This window comes from Hemiscyllium ocellatum, chromosome 3, assembly GCF_020745735.1.
Source record: "Hemiscyllium ocellatum isolate sHemOce1 chromosome 3, sHemOce1.pat.X.cur, whole genome shotgun sequence".
Classification (NCBI taxonomy): Eukaryota; Metazoa; Chordata; class Chondrichthyes; order Orectolobiformes; family Hemiscylliidae; genus Hemiscyllium; species Hemiscyllium ocellatum.
Window position 1 is genome coordinate 22,919,318 of NC_083403.1, and position 26,399 is coordinate 22,945,716.

General features: G+C 41.9%; 1 protein-coding gene across 2 annotated transcripts; it reads left to right on the top strand.

Annotated features, from left to right (window-relative positions):
* The first annotated feature begins 106 nt into the window (after nucleotides 1-106).
* trmt61b (tRNA methyltransferase 61B) lies at nucleotides 107-25,596 on the top strand. Of its 2 annotated transcripts, XM_060856037.1 has the most exons (7): nucleotides 107-946; nucleotides 5,381-5,483; nucleotides 11,180-11,370; nucleotides 14,810-14,901; nucleotides 16,187-16,404; nucleotides 17,335-17,412; nucleotides 25,448-25,596. In XM_060856037.1, the coding sequence occupies exons 1-7, from the start codon at nucleotides 194-196 to the stop codon at nucleotides 25,531-25,533; spliced, it is 1,521 nt and encodes a 506-aa protein (XP_060712020.1). In that variant the 5' UTR covers nucleotides 107-193; the 3' UTR covers nucleotides 25,534-25,596. The 2 variants fall into 2 exon arrangements, with proteins under 2 accessions (XP_060712020.1, XP_060712022.1); XM_060856039.1 differs by lacking the exon at nucleotides 5,381-5,483 and having other exon boundaries at nucleotides 107-791.
* Nucleotides 25,597-26,399: the final 803 nt, after the last annotated feature.

Consider the following 26,399-nt stretch of genomic DNA (forward strand, 5'->3'; position numbering starts at 1 on the left):
CACATGCCTCCCTTCCACACAGACAGGATGAAGCTGGTCGCTTTTAAATGATGCGTGGGCCTGAGGAGGAGCTTTGCAAAGCGTCTGTTTCCTGCTAAGATAGTTCCGAGTGAGGATCTCGACAGGCAATGTGTACGGGGTCTGGGTTGCAATGTGACACACAACAGCCACGGATTTCACTGCGGGGAAAAATATGCTGCGTTCCGTGCGAGCAATGTGCGAAGCAACCCACTGCTTTCAGCAGCAGTTTGGGGTTAGATGCAATTACCCTTCTGCGAGCCTAGGGACCCGTCTCCCCTTCAGCCGGAACCTGGTGTTGCCCGGCTCCAGCTCAGGGGCCGGAGATGAAGGGGAAGAGGATGGATTCGAGCCAGGACGGCAGCTGGGCGCTGGGCAGGGTCGGCTAGCCTGGACACGGCCAGGAAGTAGGGCTCAGCTCTCGAGGAGACGTTCCCTATCGCCGCTGGAACGGGTCAGCAGCCTGATCCCCCAGGAGATGTTGTCCCAGGAGGTAATGGACCTGCAGCAGATAAACCAGGAACCAGGCCCAAAGGGTTACACAGGAGCATCCGTGCCCTCCGCCCCTACAGGATGGCAGGCAGCACCTGGGTGCAGCTGGCATCTGCCCCAGGAGGAGGACCATGGTTGGGAGGACACTGCTTGTCAACCAAACCCCCCGGACAGAGAAGTGCCGTTTAAACCTGGGGATGTGGTGTTGGTGGAGTTCCGCAGGAGACACTGCCTGGAACTGCAAAAGATGTTCAACTTGGTGAAAGATGGGAAGTTGCACAGTAAGTGGGGCATGCTTTCTCACCAGGAGATCCTAGGGCATCTCCCCGGCCAAGTCTTCAGGACCTCCACAGGCTCTAAGTTTATCTTGAGGAGGCCGTCCCTGGAAGAATTTGTGCTGCTGATGAAGAGAGGACCAGCCATTTCTTATCCTAAAGTAAGGAGTGCTTGTCTCTTTTGAAAAAAGAAAACTGTAATTCAAATATAAAGATTTAGCTTTAATAGGTAAAAACAAATTGTCTCACCTTAAAGCAAATGCCCAATTTAAACTGTTGAGAATGAATATTCCCAAAATGTGAACATCTGTGCCCAGTCCTCAAAGAAAGTGGCATACTCTCTTCATAAGCTAGGGCTGCGTTCCCAGGAATTTAGAAATGGACATTTGATCCAAGTTTTCATGATCTTAAAGTAGATAAGAATGAAACTATTTCCATTTTAAAGGCTGATGAGAAGATCATTCAGGATTAAAACGAGGAAATGTTTCTATATAAAGGAGATGATAAAAGTTTGGAATCTTCTGCAAATGATAATTGATGCTAGCTCAATTGTTATATTTAACACTGGGATAAATTGATGTTAACTAGAAGTCTTAATGGCTGTTGAACTAAAGGCAGATATATGGGATGACACACTGCAGGTCAGACCTGATATCATTGTGCAGTGAAACAGCTCCAAAGGCTGAATGGCATTCCTCTGTGTTCAATGAGAAGAACATCTGAGTTGCCTTCAGACTTCTCTTCATAATCGACATCTCGAATATGTGTATGTTAGAACGTAGAACAGTCCAGCACAGGTACAGACCCACCATGTATGCCAAGCATGATGCCATTCTAAACAAAATGCATCTGCTTCCACATGGTTCATATCCCTCCAGTCCCTGCCTGTTCGTTTCTGTGTAAATACCTCTTAAATATTGCTAATGTATCTGCTTCTACCACCTCCTCTGACAGCATGTTCCACCTATCAACCTCTATGTAAAAAAAGACTTGTACATCCCCTTTAAACTCTCCCCTCCCAGTATGCCTCATATATAGGACATTTCCACCCTTGGAAAAAGGTGGCTGAGAGCTGCCTTCTTAAACTACTGCAATTGTTGTAGATACATCCTCAATGCTGTTAAAGAGGGCGTTCCAGGAATTTGAGCGACAGTGAAAGAACAGCTGTATATGTCCAAGTCAGAGTGGTGAATGGCTTGGAGAGGAACTTGTAGGTGGTGGTATTTCCGTATATCTGCTGGCATTGTATGTAGTTGTTATTGACTGTCGTAAAGATCTGGCTGGATCACAAATGTCTTTCTGGGAAGGAAATCTGCCACCCTTACCGGGTTTGGTCTACATGTGACTTCTGACTCTCAGCAATGTGCTTCATGTTTGAGTGTGCTCTGAAAATGCTATTGGTAATTGTGAACAAATACTAATCTAATTAATGATGCCATAGGGTTAAGGGTTTAGATGGAGAGAATTTGTTACGTGTGTACAAGATAATTTTCTGATACAGTATGTGGATGTACCTACTAGAGAAAGGTCAAGTTTTGCACCACTCTTGGGAAATAAGGCAGGGCAGGTGATTGAGATGTCAGTGGGGGAGCACTTCGGAGCCAGCGACCATAATTCTATTAGACTTAGAATAGTGATAGAAAAGGATAGACCTGCTCTAAATGTTGAAGTACTAAATTGGAGAAAGGCAAATTTTGACAGTATTAGGCAAGAACTTTCAAAAGCTGATTGGGGGCAGATGTTCGCAGGTAAAGGGACGGCTAGAAAAAGGGAAGCCTTCAGAAATGGGATAACGAGAGTCCAGAGACAGTACATTCCTGTCAGGGTGAAAGGAAAGGCTGGTAGGTATAGGGAATGCTGGATGACTAAAGAAATTGAGGGTTTGGTTAAGAAAAAGAAGGAAGCATATGTAAGGTATAGACAGGATAGATCAAGTGAATCCTTAGAAGAGTATAAAGGCAGTAAGAATATACTTAAGCGGGAAATCAGGAGGGCAAAAAGGGGACATGAGATAGTTTAGGCAAATAGAGTTAAGGAGAATCCAAAGGGTTTTTACAAATACATTAAGGACAAAAGGGTAACTAGGGAGAGAATAGGGCCCCTCAAAGATCAGCAAGGTGACCTTTTATTAGATTAGATTACTTACAGTGTGGAAACAGGCGCTTTGGCCAAACAAGTCCACGCCAACCCACCGAAGCGCAACCCACCCATACCCCTACATTTACCCCTTCACCTAACACTATGGGCAATTTAGCATGGCCAATTCACCTAACCTGCACATCTTTGGACTGTAGGAGGAAACCAGAGCAGCCGGAGAAAATGTGCAAACTCCACGCAGTCAGTTGCCTGAGTTGGGAATTGAACCCGGGTCTCTGGCGCTGTGAGGCAGCAGTGCTAACCACTGTGCCACCGTGCCACCCACATGCGTATGGAGCCGCAGAAAATGGGGGAGATACAAAACAAGTATTTTGCATCAGTATTTACTGTGGAAAAGCATATGGAAGATATACACTGTAGGGAAATAGATGGTGACATCTTGAAAAATGTCCATATTATAGAGGAGTAAGTGCTGGGTGTCTTGGAACGCATAAAGATGAATAAATCCCCAGGGCCTGATCAGGTGTACCCTACAACTCTGTGGGAAGCTACCGAAGTGAATTCTGGGCCTCTTGCTGAGATATATGTATCTCGATAGTTACAGGTGATGTCCTGGAAGACTGGAGGTTGGCTAACGTGGTGCCATTGTTTAAGAAAGGTGGTAAGGACGAGCCAGAGAACTATAGACCAGTGAGCCTGACGTCAGTGGTGGGCAAGTTGTTAGAGGGAATCCTCAGGGACAGGATGTACACGTATTTGGAAAGGCAAGGACTGATTAGGGAAAGTCAACATGACTTTGTGCATGGGAAATCATGTCCCACAAACTTGATTGAGTTTTTTGAAGAAGTTACAAAGGGGATTGATGAGGGCAGAGCAGTAGATGTGATCTATATGGACTTCAGTAAGGCGTTCGACAAGGTTCCCCATGGGAGACTGATTAGCAAGGTTAGATCTCTTGGAATACAGGGAGAACAAGCCATTTGGATACAGAACTGGCTCAAAGGTAGAAAACAGAGGGTGGTGTTGGAGGGTTGTTTTTCAGACTGGAGGCCTGTGACCAGTGGAGTGCCACAAGGATCGGTGCCTGGTCCACTACTTTTCGTTGTTTATGTAAATGATTTGGATGCGAGCATAGGAAGTACAGTTAGTAAGTTTGCAGATGACACCAAAATTACAGGTGTAGTCAACAGCGAAGAGGGTTATCTCAGATTACAACAGGATCTTGACCAAATGGGCCAGTGGGCTGAGATGTGGCAGATGGAGTTTAATTCAGATAAATGCGAGGTGCTGCATTTTGAGAAAGCAAATCTTAGCAGGACTTCTACACTTAATGGTAAAATCCTAGGGAGTGTTGCTGAACAAGGAGACCTTGGAGTGCCGGTTCATAGCTCCTTGAAAGTGGAGTCGCAGGTAGATAGGATAGTGAAAAAGGCATTTGGTGTGCTTTCTTTTATTGGTCATAGTATGGAGTACAGGAGTTGGGATGGGCAGGCTAGGTGGGTTAAGCATGGAAAATACAAGGTTAAGGGATAGGGTAGAGGGAATGAATCTGGATGGGATATTCTATGGTGGGCCAGTGTGGACTTGGTAGGCTGAATGGTCTGCCTACCATGAGGGATTCTATGAAATAAATATGTCATGAAACATATATCACAGTTCTCATCTATTTTTAAATGTTAATTTCCTATTGTCAATAAAATAAAACAAATACAGAAAAGCAGAAATGCAAAATAGAGTTCTGCACAGATTTAGTAGATAATTTATTGTTTAGAACCTAATAGGAACAGGAGTATAGCCTTTGAAGGTGCCATGACATTCAATATGATCATGGTTGATTTTCACCTCAATTCCACTTTCCCACCCGTTCTCTATATCTCATGGTTCCTTGGGACACCCAAAGTGTATCTATCTCGGCTTTAAATATGCTTGACATTGGAACATCCACATCCCTCGAGGGTGGCGAATTCTGTTCATTTCACACTTTGAAATGTCAACTATTACGACAGTCATTTTGAGTTACTGTATTAGGGTTAAGGCCGGAAAATTTACAAATATGTTCTCAATTTCTACCCCAAAATTGTAAATGAACTCTCATTGATTTCAGGCATTGTTTTCTGAAAGAACGGAGAATTTGTGACCTCAATTGACAAACTAGCTGCAGATTACAGCAAAATATTGTGGGTGACGTAGTGTAAAGGTAAAGTTGCCATAATCACAGTGGACTGTTGGGCTGCTGGCTCATGAGAGAAAGAGATAACTGGTGGTGGTTTAACTTGAGAGTCTCCTTGTCTCAGGTGAGGAGCGAGATTCAGAAGAAAGGTCTTTGTGGTAACCTCAGCCACTATAAAAGTTAGCCCGCTGAACAATGAGAAACACCATAAGGGATATGCTCATTTGTTCTCAGTGTCTCAATATCTTTTAGTCTGGAAGTTTTGTTCCACTTCACAAATCAGGCGGAATCATTCTCAGTTTTTTATTCTTTTTTTTGCTTCTGGAAGGATATTAGTGCCATGCTGATGATGATGGATATTGGTAGTGGGAACCATGTTTTGGAGTCTGGTTCAGGATCTGGAGCAATGACACTGTTTCTATCTCGAACAGGTAATCTCTGAATCGGTTTCCTGTCAGAAACTGAATAATCAAATGCCTTATGTGTATCTATGTTGCCAAGATTTCTTTGTTAAAATGCTTGAATGAAATATCCATTACATTACAGTTTATTTCTAGATTTAGTTACTGGGACATCTGATTCTCAAGGTCATTTCATCTTCTGTCACTGAACTATAGAATGTAGACAAAACTTGCCCTTGCAAGTGCGCAGAGACGAAGCTTCAAGCCATCATTGACACCTTCAGCATAGCATACGAGAACAAAGTCATTACACTAAATAGTTGGAAGACAAAGGTCCTCTACCAACTATCCTACCACCATAATGCACTGTAGTCAAAATCCCCGATGAGGACTTAGACATGATGGGCCACCCAACATATTTTGTCAATTTATTCTATCAATAAGGTAGACGTCAGTGACAAGGTTCAACATTGGCCTCAATGTGCCAGCACAAACTTCAGTCACCAGGGGAAGCGAGTTCTTGAAGAGCAGTGCCTCAACCTAGCACCAAGGTCATGGTCCAAGCTCAATTCCCTTCCTAATGGCATTATGGGTCTACCTATTGTACAGGGACTCCAGCAGCTTAAGACGGCAGTTCACTACAATGTTCTTAAGGGCTACTCTGGATTGGCAATAAATGCTGGCCCAGTTAGTGATATTCATATCCCATGAGTGAATTTAAAATGTCACTAAGAATTCACTTTTAGTGTGGAAGCCAGGCAGCTTCCTCCATGAGGGCCTGTATCAGAAGATGAAAGAATATCTAGATTATGGAAATTACTGCAATGAAGGTGTTATTTTATAAAGAAAGATTAGACAAATTGGGCCTGCATCCAATGGAATTTAGAAGAGCTATTGACACCTGTAACATATGCAGGGGTTTTGACAGTGGATGGAGAGGATGATTCCCATTATGAAAGAGATCAGATCTAGGTGTAACTGTTTTAATAAGAAATGGATCTCCCATTTATGACAGAAATAAGGGTGGACGCTAAATGCTGGCCAGCCAGAGACATCCCATGTTCCACAGAAAAATAAAAGTTGGCCTGCAGGGCATTAAATAGATTTCTATTTATTCTGTAGATCAGTTCCACTCCAGTGGGAAGCTGGTTGAAGGTGAGGTTCAGCATTATAACAAGGAAAGTCCAAGGTGTCAGTACAGTGACAGAGTCTTGCTTGGCCATGGTCCAAATGCAAATCGAGTCTAAGGTGCACTCGTAGCTTACAATCATGGCTTGCATGTCACCGTAATGCAGGTGGGCAACCTTTGGTCCAGTGGCAAGGATATTCAAGATGACTGGATAGCAGGCTGTGCGAAGTGATCTAAGGACATACAAACACTTGTACGCCCATTGTCTTCAACATGGCCCGAACAACATTGCCTCAGTGTTGGCAGCTCTTCCAAAATCATTATTGTAAAAATATTCTGCTGTCAGTCCTGATAGGTTTGATAAATTAGACTGAATCCAAGGGGCTAGAAATGGCAATGGCAAAATTAAAAGGGCAAAACTCCGCGAGAAAGAGGAGAAAAATTACAAAGGTTTTAAATGTTGTTTGCAATTTCTATGATCTCTGAACATCCCAAAGCTTTTTATAAATACTGAAGAATTTTAGAGTTATTGTTGTTGTATTTCAGGGGAAACAGCACTCGATTTGTTCACAAGTTTGCAAAGAAAATTGTTTAGCCAGTTTTATTTTGTGTGGTTGAAAGATGTATATTAGCCATCTCCTTTTCTTCAAAAAGTGCTCCTTTAGACCTGCACACAAGTTCAGCCACAAACAAATTTCTGAAGTGAGGCTTGAGCCCACAACCATTTGATAAGAAACATGCTGTTGTAATGGTAACAGCTATTTGATGTTACATTTGAGGCATAATATTAAAACATACTAGAGGAACTATTTTTGACTTTGTTTTACTTAAACTGTGAATGCTTCATACTGTACTGATTTTCATAGAATCATACAGTACAAAAGAAGCCCTTTGGCCTATTGGGTTCACTGACAAACTACTCTTAAATCTACACAAGTCCCACTTTCCAGGTCTTGGCCATGTAAATTTAAATATTATATAATTTCAAATGCTTATCCTAATACCTTTTAAAGGTTGTGAGGTTTCCAGCCTTGACAACCCTACCAGAGTGTGCAACCTCCACCTGTTCCATGATGAAATGCAAGTCATGATCACCATCCTCTGGTTGAAAGAGATTTTCCTCAAATCCCCTCTAAAGCTCTTGCCTTTAACCTTAAAGTTATGCCCACTTGTCATTGATCCTTCAACTAAGGGTAACAGCTGCTTTCTATTCACCCTGTCCCATGCCCCTCATAATCTTGTACACTTCAATCAGGTTTGCCCCTCAACTCTGCTCTAAAGCAGACAACCCAAGCATATTCAGCCTCTTCAAAGCTGGCCACAAGGATTGGTGCTGGATCCATTGCGTTTTGTCATATATATAAATTTCGTCATTGATTTGATTGTGAACATAGGAGGTATAGTTAGTAAGTTTGCAGATGACATCAAAGTTGGAGGTGTAGTAGACAGCTAAGAAGGTTACCTCCGATTACAACGGGATCTTGGGCTCATAGACTGAGGAGTGTCAGATGGAGATTAATTTAAACAAATGTGAGGTGCTGCATTTTGGAAAAGCAAATCAGAGTAGGACTTATACACTTAATGATAAGGTCCTAGGGAGTGTTGCTGAACAAGTGGACCTTGGAGTGCAGCTTATTCCTTGAAAGTAGAGTTGCAGGTAGATAGGACAGTGAAGAAGGCAATTAGTATGCTTTCCTTTATTGATCAGAGCACTGAGTAAAGGAGTTATGAGGTCATGTTGTGGCTGGACAGGATGTTCGTTAGGCCACTTTTAGAATATTGTGTGCAATTCTAGTTTCCCTCCTATAGGAGGAATGTTGTGAAACTTGAAAGGGTTCAGAAAAGACTTACAAGGATGTTGCTAGGGTTGGAGGGTTTGAACTTTTGGGAGAGACTGGGTCTGTTTTCTCTCAAGCGTCAGAGGCTGAGGGAGACCTTTATAGAGGTTTATAAAATCATGAGAGACATGGATTGGGTAAATTGACAAGGTCTTTTCTCTGGATTGGGGGAGTCCAGAAGTAGAGGGCATAAGTTTAGGGTGAGAGGGGAAAGATATAAAAGGTATCGGCAGCCTTTTCACGCAAAGGGTGGTGCGTGTGTGGAATGAGCTGCCAGAGGAAGCAGTGGAGATTGTACAATTACGACATTTTAAAAGACATCTGGATAGGTACGTGAAGAGGAAAGGTTTAGAGGGATGTGGGCCAAGTGCTGGCAAACGGGACTAGGTTAGTTGGGATATCTGGTCTGCATGGCCGAGTTGGATCAAAGGGTCTCTTTCCGTACTGTACATCTCTATGACTTTAAGATGCTTCATCCCAGAAAATATTCTGATGAATCTCCTCTGTGCCCTCAGTGCAATCATATCCTTTTTGTAGTGCAGTGACCAGAACTGCACACAGTCTTCCAACTCTGGCCTCACCAAAGTTCTGTAGAGCTCCTCCATAACCTCCCTGCTCTTCTAATCTATGCCAGGAGTGATGAAGGCAAGTATCCCATAAACTGTGTTACCCACCCTATTAAATGCTGCTCCCTTCAGAGATCTCTGGATAAACAACCCAAGATCCTTGTTTTCCTTCGAGCTTCCTAGTCTCCGGGTGCCAATAATTCAAAGTTTTCCGTGATCATAATTAACATTGCTCATCTTGGAAGTTAAAATATATATGTGGTCAGAAGATGAAGATACAAGAGATTTCCAACATTAATAATCTAAATTCACAAAAAATTCTTGCAGAAAATTGTTAACAATTAAATATGCCCACTAAAAATAATTCAATTACATTTTTACCCCAAAACGGAGAGCTACTGCAATATCTCTGCTATGTAAATGTTGCTATGTGTTGAAACACTGCGTTCTTGGTGAGATGCAAACCTTTCTTTCAGAGGAACTCTGATATTATGCGTGCCTTTTTGCAGTTCTACATAGAACAGTCAATGTGAGTCACAGAAATTCAACATAAAATCTATTTGTTTAATCAACATATCTTGGGAATTCATATATAGAATGCAAATTTAAAACCCTTATTTTCTTGAAATGTTCTTTTCACAAGTCTACATGATAATCCAGTGAAAAGATCTTGCGGCTGATTGTGGTACTTGACTTAAAAAGCAAGTGTCATGCTGAATTAATTGGGGCAACGGGAATGATAGAGCAATGTGCTTCAGTAACCTTAGTTGAAATTGGGGAAGTTAATCATGTTGGGGGGGATTTATGACTAAGTCATTCACTGGTGATCCAAACTTGGTAGGGTGGTAAATTGTGAGGAGGATAACAGTAAACGGTAAGACTATATCAATGGATTGGCCAGCTGGTGAATGGAATTCAATGTGGAAGTGTGTGAGATACTGCACTTTGGGAGAGCTAATAACGTAAGGGAAGGACCTTTGAATGGTAGGACCCTGGAAAGTACTGAAGATCAGAGGAACCTTGGAGTATGTATCCACAGGTAGCAGGAGAGTAGAATAAGGTGGTTAAGAAGACAAGATACTTGCCTTTATTAGCTGAGGTGCAGAATACACGAGAAAGGAGATTATGTCAAGAGCTGTATAAAGTGTTGGTTAGGCTGCAGTAGGAGGACTGCATTCATTTCTGGTCACAACATTATGGAAATGATTGCACTGGAGAGGGTTCTGAGGAGATGATGAAGGATGGATTAGGCTTGGGTTATTTTCCTTAGAACAGTAAATGTTGAGGGTATCTGATAGTTGTATGAAACTGTGAGGGGTATATTTAAGCTGGATAGAAAGATACTATTTTCCTTTAGTAGAGAGGTGAATAATCAGGGGTTTAAGGTAAGGGATAGAAGACTAAGAGGAGAATCAAGAAGAATATTTTTCATTTGAGGTGGTGGACTCTGGAACTCACTCCCCGAAAAGATGATTGAGTCATTAACTCTTGTTACATTTAAGCAGTATCTAGATATTCACTTGCATTCTTACAGCCTCCAGGGCTCTGGGCCAAGAACTGGACAATAATATTAATGTAGTCAGATCTGTTAGCTGCTGTGGACATAATGGGCCAAATGGCTTCTTTTTGTGCTGTAAAGGGCTATGAGTCAATGAGGTCCCTACAAAACAGCCTTGATGGTACAGGTTTGGGCGGCACGGTGGCACAGTGGTTAGCACTGCTGCCTCACAGCACCAGGGACCTGGGTTCAATTCCCGCCTCAGGCGACTGACTGTGTGGAGTTTGCATGTTCTCCCCGTGTCTGCGTGGGTTTCCTCCGGGTGCTCCGGTTTCCTCCCACAGTCCAAAGATGTGCGGGTCAGGTGAATTGGCCATGCTAAATTGCCCGTAGTGTTAGGTAAGGGGTATGGGTGGGTTGCGGGTCTGTGTGGACTTGTTGGGCCGAAGGGCCTGTTTCCACACTGTAAGTAATCTAATCTTCAGACAGGGATGAACTGGCCTGTACAGCCAAGTTACCTGCTGATACTGGGTCATATCTGAAGAATGGGTAATTGAGTTAGGCAGTAGGAGGCTGTCAATTATCCTTGAAACCAACCTTCAGGGAAGGAAGGTGGAGCATTGTGAAAGACATTATATGTGCCAAAAATGTGTGCGTTCATTTACAATTCCGATTTTCATGTTTTACCTCCACAGTGGGATCTTCTGGCCATGTGTACAGTTTTGAAGTAAGACCAGATCACCATTCCAATGCCAAAAGAAATTACCAGCGCTGGCGGAATGCCTGGGAAGTGGCCCATGAGAAAGAGTGGCCAAATAATGTTGAATTCATTAATAAAGATATTGTAACAGCTACTGATGATATCCAAGGAAAGATGTTTGATGCTGTAAGTAACCTGTTGCTTTTATAATTACATCACCCATTATGTTATGGATCTGAACGCAGTCCGTTGCCTTGTCTTTATTGCAAAGATTTGAATTTGCTTCATCAAGGTCAAGAGTCTCCCTAATAGTAAACTAGAGAATGGCCTATTACTGTGGGTGACATGGCTTCATATCTCACCATGGCAGCTGGTGGAATTTAAACAGTCAGTAAAATCAATCTGGAATATGAAAACTAGTTTCAGTAATGGCACCATGAAGTGATCAACAACTGCTGTCAAAGCCCAGCCGGTTCACTAATATCCTTTTAGAGAAGGAATTCTGCCGTCTTTACCTTGCCTGGCATACATTTATTTCCAAACTCTCAACCTGAAATAGCCCAGCAAATCCCTCAGTTCAAGGGCAGTTAGGGATGTGCAACAAAAGCTGACCCTTGCCATTGATGTCAAGAAAGAGTAATGAAAAAAACAATATGAATCCTATCACCTGCCTCTCTTCCCCCAATTCCAAGCAAGTTTTCTCTTTAGCTTCAGTACAGCATCAATTTGATGCTACAACACATTATCCCACCCCCAACAATGGACGTTCTGCTGTCCAATCCCTTCATACTGAAATTCTCTGCCCCTTCAGTTAGTTACTCCTTTATTTAGATTACTAAATGTGTGGAAACGGGCCCTTCAGTCCACACCAACCCGCAACACATCCAGACAGATTCCCCTTTATTTACCCCTTCACCTAACACTACGGGCAATTTAGCGTGGCCAATTCACCTAACCTGCACATTTTTGGATTGTGAGAGGAAACCAGAGCACCCGGAGGAAACCCGCATAGACACTGGGAGAATGTGCGAACTCCACACAGAGATTGGCCTGAGGTGGGAATTGAACCCTGGTCTCTGCACTGTGAGGCAGCAGTGCTAACCACTGTGCCGCCCATTATGATGCTGATTAAACCTACTTTTTGCCACTACAGTTTGGGATGCGCATCCTATCTGTCTGTTATGTGGCTGGGTTTCAAATTTGGTTTGGCATTGCTCTTCTGAAGTACCTTGGGGACACCATTATGTAAATGACATTACATAAACACAGTTGTTGTTGCGTTTCTCAAAGACGTTGCACAGTTGTGTGTGTGAGATGAGTTGTATTGCTAGGGGTTAGTGAGCAGCATACTGTTGAATGATTTCATGGATTTAAAAGAGAAAGTAAATATTTTAAAATAGGATTAAAACATAAAATGAACTAAACTAATGCCATAATTTCAATCAAACCGACTTTGTTCATCACTAAATTCATAAGCACAGCCCAAAATGGATTTAGCTGCTGTCTCATTTTTTGACTATGTGAAACATATGAATTTTAGGATCTGATCAATTTAGATGTTCAGGTCTGAAAACTGTAGATTGCTAATTTTCAAGCACTCCAAAGGATAAACCAGCTGAGAAAATGAAAATCTCAGGTTAGAATTTGGGTTGCTGACTATCAGAACCTCCACTGTAATGTTTTACTTCAAAGCAAGATTAAAGATCTAATATAACCTCTAGGCCTACAAGAGCATGGTGGTACAGTGGTTAGCACTGCTGCCTCTTAGTGCCCAGGGACCTGGGTTCGATTCTAGCCTTGGGTAACTATCTGTATAGAGTTTGCACATTCTTCCTGTGTCTGCCTAGGTGTTCCCATTTCCTTCCACAGTCCAAAGCTGTGCAGGATAAATTGATTGGCTAGGCTAAATTACCCATGCAGATTAGATTGATTAGCAATGGGAAATGGAGGTAGGCTGGGGAGTGTGGGACACTTTTTTTCAGTGGGTCAGTGCAGAAATTGCTTATACTGCAACAGCATTCATGAAAGTTCAGATAGTAAAGGTGAAGGCAATTGCTCTTGTATCCCAATGGTCAATTGTTGAAGAAAGCACACAAGAGTTGGATATTGGGACCATGCAAAGTCCCCAACACAGTTGTCTCTGTGAGGATTGCCTCGGAAATTGAAAATTATAATGGGTAATTCCATTGAGTCTGGAATCCACGAATAAAGGTCCTCAGTGTGAGAACCTCTGCAGGGCTTCAACTTAGTTGATAGATACCCAGGAAACGCTCAAGAATCATAAACCTATTCCAACTCCCAGATTGCCATTTTTCTGACCCCTGCAACTAATTATCCCCAATCCTCTACACACCTCTGACAACCATCCTATAGTCAGCCACCAACACCCCACCCCCAATCCGTTCTCCCCTATTGCTGTCCTGACCCCACCTTGGACCTAACATCCCCTCTACCACTGGCTAGGCAGACCCTTCCTAGCTATCAGACCTGACACCTCTCACCTGATTCCAGGCCTACATCTCCCAATCCCACATCACTGTCAGAGCCAAAAATCTCCCTCCTGACCAAACTGACATCCCTCCCGTTCCCTCCCAAACTGACCCCTACCTCTTGCCCTGCGTGGAATGTCCGGGCCCAAGTACAGCATTAACGATCACTGATAGTAAGCCATATACAGATCACATTTATTTCTGATCTTTTGGAGTAATACTTCAAAACAAAAATTCCATTGTGATTGAAATAGTATGGTGTAATTTCTTTTTTACTAAAAACTTAACACTTGATTACGTAAGGGATCACATCTACTTCATGATGCACCCAAAACCTAATTAGTAATACCCGGCCATGTATAGTACTGAGTCAGAATAGTTCAAGATCTGAACTGTAGTCTGTGCTGGATTAAGTGGTCTCTGTTGGTACAGCAATAAAGGTACATCAATTGTTTTGAGTAGAAAAGAAAATATCAGTCATTCCTGATTGCTATCTAGTGACCTACTGGAAGGTGTGTCACATAAGTCAGCATAGCATCAGAGTCAAGTGGCCTCGATGGGTAACTCAATGTCACGTGAATTTATCCAGAGTGAGTTCATGCAGCCAGGGAGGAACAAGATTGTAGAGAGGGAGTGTTGTTTCCTATTGAATATGCAATTTCATTCTGATCTAGTAGGATAAACAATGTTAAGGATTTGCCATCAGACTCCAGGAACTTTAGTACATTCTTTACCTTTCTTCATCTTTATTCCAACTTTTGTATTAAACTTCTGAAATAAGTTTAATACAAGGCTTCCACCCATATGTAAGCTACTTGATCGGATAAATAATCATACCCTACTTGTTGTAAAATTCTTCCTAATTTTCAAAAGTTCTATTAACTTCCTTCAATCTTCTCTCCCTGACTGCAACAGGTTCCAGTCTTAAGTAATTCCTTACACCAATAATCATCCCTCACAGTCCTTCACATTCCTTATTTTCAGTATATACTCCACTCCCTCTATTATTATTATAGATCATAATACAAAAATAAAATTTCCATGAATCTTCCTGTTTCACTAGTTTATATCTTAAGGTAACTTGAATATTAAATGCATTTTATATTAAGTTCTTCATCGTCTTGTATCCTGTGCAGGTCGCTTTGGATATGCTTAGCCCTCAACTTGCTTTGCCTGTTGTCTACAAACACCTTAAGCAAGGTGGAGTCTGTGCAGTATATTTAGCAAAGTAAGTTTGCTCAATTTTGGTGTCATGACCCTTTCTCGATCTCTTGGGCCAATGAACCTTACAGTGAATAATTATGAAGCATAGTTACTCTTGTAAAGTAAGAAACACAGGAACAAATTTATCTACCACTCCCACAAATGGCAATGCAACAATAACTGGAATGATACCACTGGATTTACATAACATCACCAAACAGTCTAAACGTGGGGGCCACATTAATCTAGTGAGTGGTCTTAAACTTCCCATCAACTACCCACAAGTCTCCTACATTTGTCTGAAATTTGACTGATGGTGAGACAGGATCACCACCCTGTAATTGGCCACTAAAGGAGCACTTAAGAGCTTTATCTCACTGCCTCTATACTTTACCTAAGGCCATGCAGGAAAGTCAACAATTTTACCTTCATGGATCAGCATTGATTTGGAGTATTGGAACCACCTTTTCAAGTCGTCTGAGTCTATCAGGTGTACTATCTCCTTTAACCTACCCTCGGGCCTCTTAAATAATGCCCTCACTCCTCTGCCCTGCCTACATCAAACATTGCAACCGGTTGGCTCCTCAATCCAGTAGGATTTCATTTAGTGCTGCTGAGAACATAAAGTGGCCAACCACCCATCACATTGGCCAGCAGCTCTCTAACACAAGCCTGCCACCTGAAGTAAGAATGCTTGACTTGACTTGAAGCAAATAAAATTCCTCCAACTGGGAACAGGGTAGTCAGTTGGATAATCACCCATGATCGTATTGAATGGTGGAGCAGGCTTGAAGGGTCAAATGGCTTGCTCCAGTTGCTGGGTTTTTTTGTCTAATTTCTATAGGCCCATTGTTTGGAATGTTGGCTGGCAGATCCTACCCCCAACACTGACATCTTAACTTGGACAGGAGGTGGGGCGGAAGCAGGGACCACTGTGGCCTGAAACACACTGACATAGCTAGGCAGGAGAGAATCATGCAATTAAGAAAGAACTGTTTATTTTTACGTAACTCAAATCTGTTATTTAGAATTCCTTGCAGAAAACATTTTTAATTTTTGGATTCTATTTTCACCTTCTTTAAAACCATATTTTAATCAAGTTTTTGGTCACTTCTCCCAAATCTTGCATCATGTTTAGGTGTGCATTGTTTATTCCTTTACACCCCATTTTCCATCTAACCTGTCCCCTCCCTGTCACTCATCAGCACTTTTTTTAATGTTAAAACTGTTAAATAAACAAACATTGTTGCTGGAACAGTGTGAAAGTTCCTACTGTTCTGAGTTCTTCTGCTAATCTATGTGCTGTGCAGTATTACCCAGGTTGTTGATCTGTTGGAAGGAATACGCAGCTGCCAGTTATTCTTCTCTTGTGAGAAGATCTCTGAGGTCATTCACAGGAGCTGGCTCGTTGCACCAGCTCTACGGAAGGATGGCAGCACAGCACCCCGAGTGAAACCACAAAACAATGTACATAGTGAGTCTGAAGATGAACAAAGAAAAGATGGAACCAAGGTCCTAGAGGATAATGGTACAGTATCCATTCTGCTTCCTGCATTTCCAAATTTGCCGACCATTTGCCCCTACAATGTCAGCATTAAAGTAAAAGACTTGAGTGGCTACCCAATCCATGCAAATTAACAAATCTTCTGCCAGTACTCCAGATCCCAGAAATGCTGGATTCCAGAGAGTCACAACAATGCACAAAGTACAGGTGTATGTTACTGGTGAAATGGTTGGTGCACAATCCCAAGAACCATTTTATTCATAAAATTGTACAGTAACTTCAGAATGAATGGAATTTTACATTTTTATAAGGATGTTGAGCAGATAATACCTAATGTAACATAAAGTCAAACAAACAAAGAAATCTCAGGTTCACATCCCTCTCTTTATGAATTGAGTTGATCTCATTGGCACAATAACCAGTGTGTTATAATTGAGCTTAGTATCTCCAGCCCAAGAAAAGTGATTTTAAAAAAAATCAGTTGGTATTTCCTGATTGCTGTCTTACAAATTCTGATGTAAAGTGCATATAGGTAGGTACTGGATGAGGATAAATTAGCAGATACCATGAGGAATGAATGTTTACAGCATTTTATATTTACCTTACTGGGAGAACAATCACTGGCAGGAATGTGAAAGAATTTGCATTGACTGAAGAATCACTAGCCCAGCACTAGGAGTTGAATATATACCTAAATATTTGAAGTAATTTCAACCAACAAGGAAAACAGCTTGGTAATTGGATAGTTCAAAGAGCTAGTAAGCGTCAATGGGACAAATGGCCTCTTTCTGTGCTGTGAGATTCTAACAGATTGCACTTTCAGGGAACGAAGCATGGAAATTGTGAAACGTGCATAAAAAGTGGTCAGAAGGTATTTTTATTTTATTAGCAGCTGAGAAAAACAATTCTTGAAATTCACATATAACCTGGTATAATGCTTTATATTAAATACAGATGAAGAGGAAGATACTAAACCTTTTTGCACAATACCTTATATTGCCAGACCTCATCATGAACAAGTTTCTCACACAGGTGAGTCCAGCATGTTTTTATCAATCGTGGGACGTGGGTATCAATTGCCAGCCCCTCGTTGCTGGTGAGAATGTGATGGTGGGCTGCCTTCTTAAACTGACCAAAATATTGTTGGGGAGGGAATTCCAGGATTTTCACCTAGTAAGAGTAAAGAAACAGTGATATATTTCCAAGTCAGGATGGTGAGTGGCTTAGAGGGCAACTTGCAGGTGATGATGTTACCATGTACCTGCTGCCCTTTTCCTTCCAGATGGAAGTAATTGTAAGATTGGAAGGTGCTAAGGATCTTTGATGAATTTCTGCAGTGCATCTTGTAGATAGTAGTAAGAGTATGGAATGCTTTGCTACTAAATGACAGATGGAGGAGTATATTTGTAGATGTAGAGCCAATCGAGCTCCATGTTGTGGATGATGCCAGGAGGTGACTTACCTGCTGCAGTATTCCTGCCCTGTGCCCTGCTCTTTTGGCTACTGTGTTTACTGGCAAATCCAATTCAGTTTCTGGTCAATGATAACCTTCAAGATGTTGATAGTGGGGGATTCAGTGATGACAATGCCATTGAAAGTCAGGTGTGATGGTTAAATGGTCTAATTTGGAGATTTTTATTTCCTGGTATTTAGGTGCACGAATGTGGCACTTTTCAGCTTGAGTCCGAATATTTGTCCAGATCTTGTTGCTTTTGGATACGGTCCACTCTCAATATCTACAGAATGTCAAATTGTGCTCAACATCATGCATTCATCATTGAACATACACACATTTGACCTTATGATGTAAGGTCATTGACAAACCAGCTGAAGATGGTTGGGCCTAGGACTCTGCTCTGAGGAACAGTATCCTGGAGCCAATATGACTAACCTCCAACAATAATTTTTGTTTTGTGCCAGACGTGACTCCAACCATTGAAGAGTTTTCTCTTGATTCCTGTGGATTTCAGTTTTGCAAGGGCTTCTTGATGCCACAGTTTGGTCAAAGGTGGCTTTGATGTTAAGGGCTGTAAATCTCACTACACCTCTGCAATCCAGCTCTTTTCCCATGTCTGAACCAAGGCTGTAATTAGTCCAGGAACTGAGTGCCCCAGCAGAACCCAATTGGTCACTAGTTATTGCTAACCAGGAACTGTTTAATATCACTGTCGCTCCTATGTCTTATGGTCACTCCCATGACCATAAGACATAGGAGCAGAAATTAGTCCATTCAGCCCATCATAAGTTTCTCATCCCCATTCTCCCACCTTCTCTCCATAAACCTTGATCCCCTTTACAATCAAGAACCTATCTATCTCAGTCTTAAATACATTCAATGGCCTGACATTTGCATCCTTCTGTGGTAGTGAATTCCATAGATTCACCACTCTCTGCCTGAAGAGGTCTCTCCTTATCTCCGTTCTAAACGGTCTTCCCTTTACTCTAAGGCTGTGGCCTTGGGTCCTAGTCCCTCTTACCAATGGAAATATCTTCCCAACATCCACTCTGTCGAGGCCATTCAATATTCTGTATGTTTTAAATAAATCCCCCCATCCATCCTTCTAAACTCCATCGAATATAGTTGCAGAATCCTAAAAGGTTCCTCATATGTTGAACTTTCATTCATGGGACCATTCTCGTGAACCTCCTCTGAACATACTCCAGGGTTGGTACATCCTTCCTGAATTGTGGGGCCCAAATCTGCGCACAATACATCAAATGTGACCTGACTAGAGCCTCAGAAGTACAAGCCTGCTTTCACATCCAAGTGCTCTCAAGATAAATGCTAGCATTGCATTTGCCTTCCTAATGACTTATAATGCAAGTTTACCTTGAAAGGATCCTGGACTACAGCTCCCAAGTCTCTTTGCACTCCAGACATCTGAATTTTCTCCATTTAGAATATAGTCTATTCCTGTATTCTTCCTACCAAAATGCATGACCTGATGCTTTCCCATTTTGTACTCCATCAGCCACTTCTTTGCCCACTCTCCTAATCTGTCCAAATCTTTCTGCAGCCTCCCCACTTCCGCAGTGCTACCTGTCCCTCTACCTATCTTTTTGTCGTATAGCCAGAATGCCCTCTGTTCCTTCATTAAGATTGTTAATGTATGAAGTGAAAACTTGTGGTCCCAACATTGAGTCTTGTGGGACACCTCTTGTCACTGGCTGTCATCCTGAGAAGGACCCTTTGATCCTCACTCTCTGCTTCCTGCCAGGCAGCCAAGCTTCTATCCATGCTAGCATCTTTCCTTTAACACCAATGGGCCCTTTCTTACTCAGTAGCCTCCTGTGTAGCACCTTGTCAAAGGCCTTCTTGAAGTCTATGTCAATAACATCCATAGGCTCTCCTTGATCTAACCAGCTCGTTAATTCCTCAAAGAATTCTCGCAGACTTGTGCATGACCAACCCTTGAAGAACCATGCCGACTCTGCCCTATTTTACCATACACTTCCAAGTATTCAGAAATGTCATCCTTCACAATAGATTTCAGGATCTTACCCACAACGGAGGTTAGGCTAATTGGTCTGTAATTTTCTGTCATTTGCCTTATTCTCCTTTTAAACAGGGGTGTCACGTTAGCAATTTTTCAGTCCGCTGGGACCATTCCTGATTCTCATGATTCCTGAAAGATCACCACTAATGCCTCCACTATCCCTTCAGCTATGTCCCTTTGAACTCTGGGGTGTAGTCCATCTGGTTGAGGTGATTTATTCAGTTTTTCTAGCACCTTCTCCTTGGTGATGGCCGCATTACTCAGCTCTGCCCCCTCACTCTCTGAGTCACCATGAAGACTGATACAAAGTTATTCAGTCATTATTCAGTTCCTTAGCCATTTCCTTGTTCTCTTTTACTATCTCTCCAGTGCCGTTTTCCAGCAGCCCAGTGTCCACTTTTGCCTCCCTTTTACCCTTTGTATATCTAAAGAAACTCGTACAGTCTTCCTTTCTATTACTGGCTAGCTTACTCTCCTATTCAATCTTCCCCCTTTTTTTTTGTTGGTCTTTGTAAGCTTCCCAATCCTCTGGTTTCCCTCTGCCATTCGCCACTTATATGCTTTCTCTTTTGCTTTTATGCTATCCCTGACTTCCCTAGTCAGCAATGGTTGCATCATCTTCTGTGTACCATGCTTTTTTTTTTCCTCGAGATGAATCTCTGCTGTGTATCCTGAATTACTCCCAGAAATTCCTGCCATTGCTGTTCCACTGTCTTTCCTGCTGAGCTCTTCTCTCAGTCAATTCTACCCAGCTCATGCCTCTGTAATTGCCTTATTCAACTATAATACTGTTACCTCTGATTCTATCTTCTCCCTCTCAAACTGCAGAGTAAATTCAATCATATTATGATCACTGCCTCCTAAGAGTTCCTTCACCTTCAGGTCTCTTATCAAGTTTGCCTCATTGCACAATACTAAATCCAGTATTGCCTGTTCCCTAGTGGGCTCCACCAGCAGCTGGTGCAGAAAGCCATCTCGTAGACATTGCACAAATTTATTTTCTTGCAGTCTACTATCAACTGTATTTTCCCAGTCCACCTGCATATTGAAATGCCTCATGATCACTATAACTTTGCCTTTGCTACATGCCTTTTCTATCTCCTGGTGTATCTTGTGCCCCAGCTCCTGACTACTGTTTGGAGACCTGTACATAGCTCCAATTATGTTTTTTTTATCTTTTGCAGTTCCTCAATTATACCTACCAGATTCTACACCATCTGACCCTACTTCATTTCACACTATTGATTTAATTTCCTACAAATAAGGCAACCCCACCCCCTCCGCCCACCTGCGTATCGTTTTGATAGGATGTATTCCTTGAATATTCAGCTCCTAATCCTGATCCCCTTTCCTGCCACACCTCTGTAATACCCAATACATCATACCTGCCAATTTCGATCTGCGTCACAAGTTCATTTACCTTATTCCTAATACTCCGTGCATTCAGTTATAACACCTTCAGTCCTGTATTAACCATTCTTCTTCTCATTTTCGTTTGTCCAGTGTGCATGAAGTTTGATTGCTAACCCTTTCCAAACATTCTGTCCTATTTGTGTCTGTGCTGGAGATTTTAATAACTACGCCTGAGCTTTGCACTCTTACTTGTTCCTTTTAATTTGATTTCCCCTTTAATTGCAGCTCCCCCCTCAACTACAAGCCTAGTTATGCAATTCACTTGGACTCTAGTTCCAGATGAAGACGGTCCCATCGGAACAGGTCCTTTCCCTACTACTGGTGCCAGTGTCACAGGAATTAAGACCATAAGACATAGGAATGGAAGTAAGGCCATTCGGCCCATCGAGTCCACTCCGCCATTCAATCATGGCTGATGGGCATTTCAACTCCACTTACCAGCATTCTCCCCGTAACCCTTAATTCCTCGTGACATCAAGAATCTATCAATCTCTGCCTTGAAGACATTTAGCGTCCCGGCCTCCACTGTACTCTGCGGCAATGGATTCCACAGGCCCCACCACTCTCTAGCTGAAGAAATGACTCCGCATTTCTGTTCTGAATTTACCCCCTCTAATTCTAAGGCTGTGTCCACGGGTCCTAGTCTCCTCGCCTAACGGAAACAATTTCCTAGCATCCACCCTTTCCATGCCATGTATTATCTTGTAAGTTTCTATTAAGTCTCCCCTTAATCTTCTAAGCTCCAATGAATACAATCCCAGGATCCTCAGCTGTTCCTCGTATGTTAGACCAACCATTCCAGGGATCATCCGTGTGAATCTCCGCTGGACACGTTCCAGTGCCAGTATGTCCTTCCTGAGGTGTGGGGACCAATACTGGACACAGTACTCCAAATGGGGCCTAACCAGAGCTTTATAAAGTCTCAGTAGCACAACAGTGCTTTTATATTCCAACCCTCTTGAGATAAATGACAACATTGCATTCGCTTTCCTAATCACAGACTCAACCTGCATGTTTATCTTTAGAGAATCCTCGACTAGCACTCCCAGATCCCTTTGTACTTTGGCTTTATGAATTTTCTCACCATTCAGAAAGTAGTCTATGCTTTTATTCTTTTTTCCAAAGTGCAAGACCTCGCATTTGCTCACGTTGAATTCCATCAGCCATTTCCTGGACCACTCTCCTATTCCTGAGATGCTGCCTGGCCTGCTGTGCTTTGACCAGCAACACATTTGCAGCACTCTCCTAAACTGTCTAGATCTTTCTGCAGCCTCCCCACTTCCTCAATACTACCTGCCTGTTCACCTAACTTCATATCATCGGCAAACTTCACTAGAATGCCCCCAGTCCCTTCATCCAGATCATTAATATATAATGTGAACAGCTGCAGTCCCAACACTGAACCCTGCGGGACACCGCTTGTCACCGGCTGCCATTCTGAAAAAGAACCTTTTATCCCAACTCTCTGCCTTCTGTCAGACAGCCAATCCTCAATCCATACCAGTAGCTCACCTCAAACACCATGGGCCCTCACCTTGCTCAGCAGCCTCCTGTGTGGCACCTTATCAAAGGCCTTTTGGAAGTCTAGATAGACCACATCCACTGGGTTTCCCTGGTCTAACCTACTTGTCACCTCTTCAAAGAATTCCAACAGGTTTGTCAGACACGACCTCCCCTTACTAAATCCATTTGACTTGTTCTAATCAGACTCTGCTCTTCCAAGACTTTAGAAACCTCATCCTCAGTGATGGATTCTAGAATTTTACCAACCCATTCAAACCCATTTCTTCCATACCAATCTTTCAGCCACTCATTTACGTGCTTAATCTTATTGATTGTGTGCCAATTAATAGCTCAGATAATAATCCAGAGATTATTACATTTTTGGTTCTGCTTTTTAATTTAGCTCCTGGATGTTCATTGTCCCTTAATAGAACCTCTGCCCTAGTTTTAGCTATGTCGTTGGTACCTATGTTAACCATGACCACTGGATCTTTACTCTACCATTCCAAGTTCGTCTGTAGCCCAGAAGAACTATTCCAAACCCGAGCACCAGGGAGGCAACACAACCTTCGAGGCTATTGATCCTGGTCACGGAAAACAGTGTCTTTGCTTCTAGCTATACTTTCTCCAATTACAACATTTGTCTTCTCTCCTTCCACTTGAATGGCTCCCTGCAACACGGTGTTGTGGTCAGTTGGCTCATCCTCTCTGCAGTCCCCATTCCTGTTCACACAAGGAGGAAAGCTCTTGAACCTGTTGGATGAGGACAGGGGCTGAAGCTCCTGCAACTTTACTTCCTGGATCCCACTACCTGCCTCACTCGCAGTCACACCCTCCTGTCCCTGACCACTGGCCGAATTTGAGTTAGTTAGTCTAAGGGGTATGACTGTCTCCTGAAACACAGCATCCAAGAAACTTTCCCCCTCTTTGATGTGTCGCAATGTTTGAAACTAAGACTCCAGCTCTTCAACTCTGAGCCAGAGTTCTTCCACCAACCAACATTTACTACAGCCATGGTCACTAGGAACCAAAATGGGGTCCACCAGCTCCCACATCATGCAGAAACAACATATCACCTGATCCTCCATGCTTATTTTATTTAATTAGTTTTGAATTTTAAAAAACATTAACTGATTTTGTATCTCTGCTTATGCAAGATATCACTTTACTTCATTTCACTGATGATTGAGAGTAGACTGATGGGGTGGTAATTGTAATTGCCCAGGTTGACTTTGTCCTGCTTTTGTGCGCAGGCATTTTAGGGTAATTTTCCACATTGTCAGCCAGATGCTACTGTTGCGTTGGTAATCTTTAATGTGACTTTAATGTTACCTGTTTGATGCAGATGAGTGTAACTGAAACACTATCAGTTAAAACACCAAAACAGAAATAGGCCATTCAACTCGGTCATTCAGTGAGACCTAATGACTGATCTGATAATCCTTAATTCTACTTTCCTGCCTTTTCACTTAACCTTCGGTTCTCCTAATGTTCAATCCATCCTCTTCATATCCCTCACAATCTCATATATCTCAACTACATCCCCACCGTACCTCCTCTGCTTTGAAACAACCCAGGCTAATCCAGCGTCTCTTTCATAGTAAAATGCTCCATCCCAAGCAACATCTGGTGAATCTTCTCTGCACCCCCTTAAGTCGATTTTGGATACAACTTGCCAAGTTACCCTGGATCCCATATGCTTTTACCTTCCTTATCAGTCTCCCATGTAGGACCTTGTCAAAGGCTTTGCTGAAATACACATAAATATCATCAACTGCACAATATTCATCTACATATCTAGTCATTTTCTTAAAATGCAGTCAAATCTGTTCACATGACTTTCCTCTTGCAAAGCCATGCTGACTATTCATGACCAAACCTTACCTCTCCAGGTGGTAATTAATTCTCTCCTTCAGAATTTTCTCCAATAATTCTCCTTCCACTAATGTATGACTCAATTGTCTGATTTTCTGAATTATCCCTACAACTATTCTTGAAAGGTGAAATCTCTTCTTGAAACTCTTTGACCAAACTTTTGGTCTTTTGACATAATTTCTCTTACGGCTCATTGTCATACTTTGGCTGAAATGTAACTGTGCTGCACCATTCCTGACAACACACCCAGAAGTGTACATCATTTCCATTCTTTTGCTTTCTGCCTACTCCCATACGACTCCAATTAAAATTTCAAGTGCCAATGGAGTACTTGGACACACATGTGATGATCATCCGGCAGAGACAATTTTTACCTGACACATGAGTAAACTATAAAACTATTTCAAATCATCAAATTTACTGCCCAATTCCAATGCCATTAATGTAAGACTTATTGGAAGCACAATGATGGTGTACGTGATTTTCAAAATTTAAATCTCTCACAAATAATGTGCATTACGTTGGTTTCACTTTATTCTTGTGTGCAGCACTGTTATTTGTTGAGACTAGCATATTAGTATGCATTGTGGTTGACATGTATATTGATGGTTACAGGGGAGTTAAGAGACAGAATTGAGTGTAAAAATATTGTTGGGAAAAGAGGCAGAGTTTGAATCTTATCCACTCGGGTTCAATATTTCCAAAGAAGTATGCTGTCGGAAGTTGTTTCAGTTGTAACAACAGATGCTCATAATTGTTCTGTGCATTGTTTTCCACAGCTTTCCTTGTTAAGCTAAGAAAATTTAGACCTGCCCAGTTATATTCTACTCCACACAAGAGTGAAAACAGCAGCTTGGGATTATGAAGACTGAATGAGTCCTATGTACTGTAATGTTCCAATATGTATTATATCACTACGATAAATAAAACAATGTATTTTCACATTTATTCATAATTTATATTGTAGTACTTGTTAAATATAGACAGTGGCAGAAGAAAAGAGAACACAAAAACAATCAAAAAATCATTTGAACTTAAAAGGCAAACAGAATAATTTCATGTTCATAAAGAACTACAAGTTTGTCAGTAAACAGGTAGCAAAGGATTTTGAAATACCAATGGTCAATGTAAGACATTTAAAAAGTTATTAGAAGTGTACAAACCCAAAATCCTGCCCACCTGTTTCATTCTGATGGCCACTATGCACCACTAGAATAATTGTTTAAAGTGGTCTTGAAAATTTCTGTTCTAAGTTGTTTTAATAACCTTATTAGTGGACTTATTGTTCAGAATTGAGTCTTCATTCATACCAGCAGCTCTTTTGAATACCTTTACTTTTTCGTGATGGAAAGATGCTGGAAGATGCATATCCATACTCTAAGTAAACCTGGGCTAAGTGAGAAATTGTTAGATCAAAATTTAGTATGTTGTTCGCTCTTGCAACACTTTTCTGGGGCATGAACTAAGTTATTTGCAAGGTATCCTCACTCCTCATTTCCATTAAACCAGTCCATGGATCTGTCCTTGACTGTAAGGTTATATTTTCTTTCCCCATTTTGTACAGTTTGATAATCTAAAAAAGAGGGGAAAATGTGATCAATTGTCATACAAAAATAAAGAATGAAATATCAATCTGCTGTATCACACAAACTTGGGTAAAGTTGTGGGCCAGTGGATGGGAGATAAATATAGAGCATCACCAATATTGTATTACTGAGTCATAATAGCACA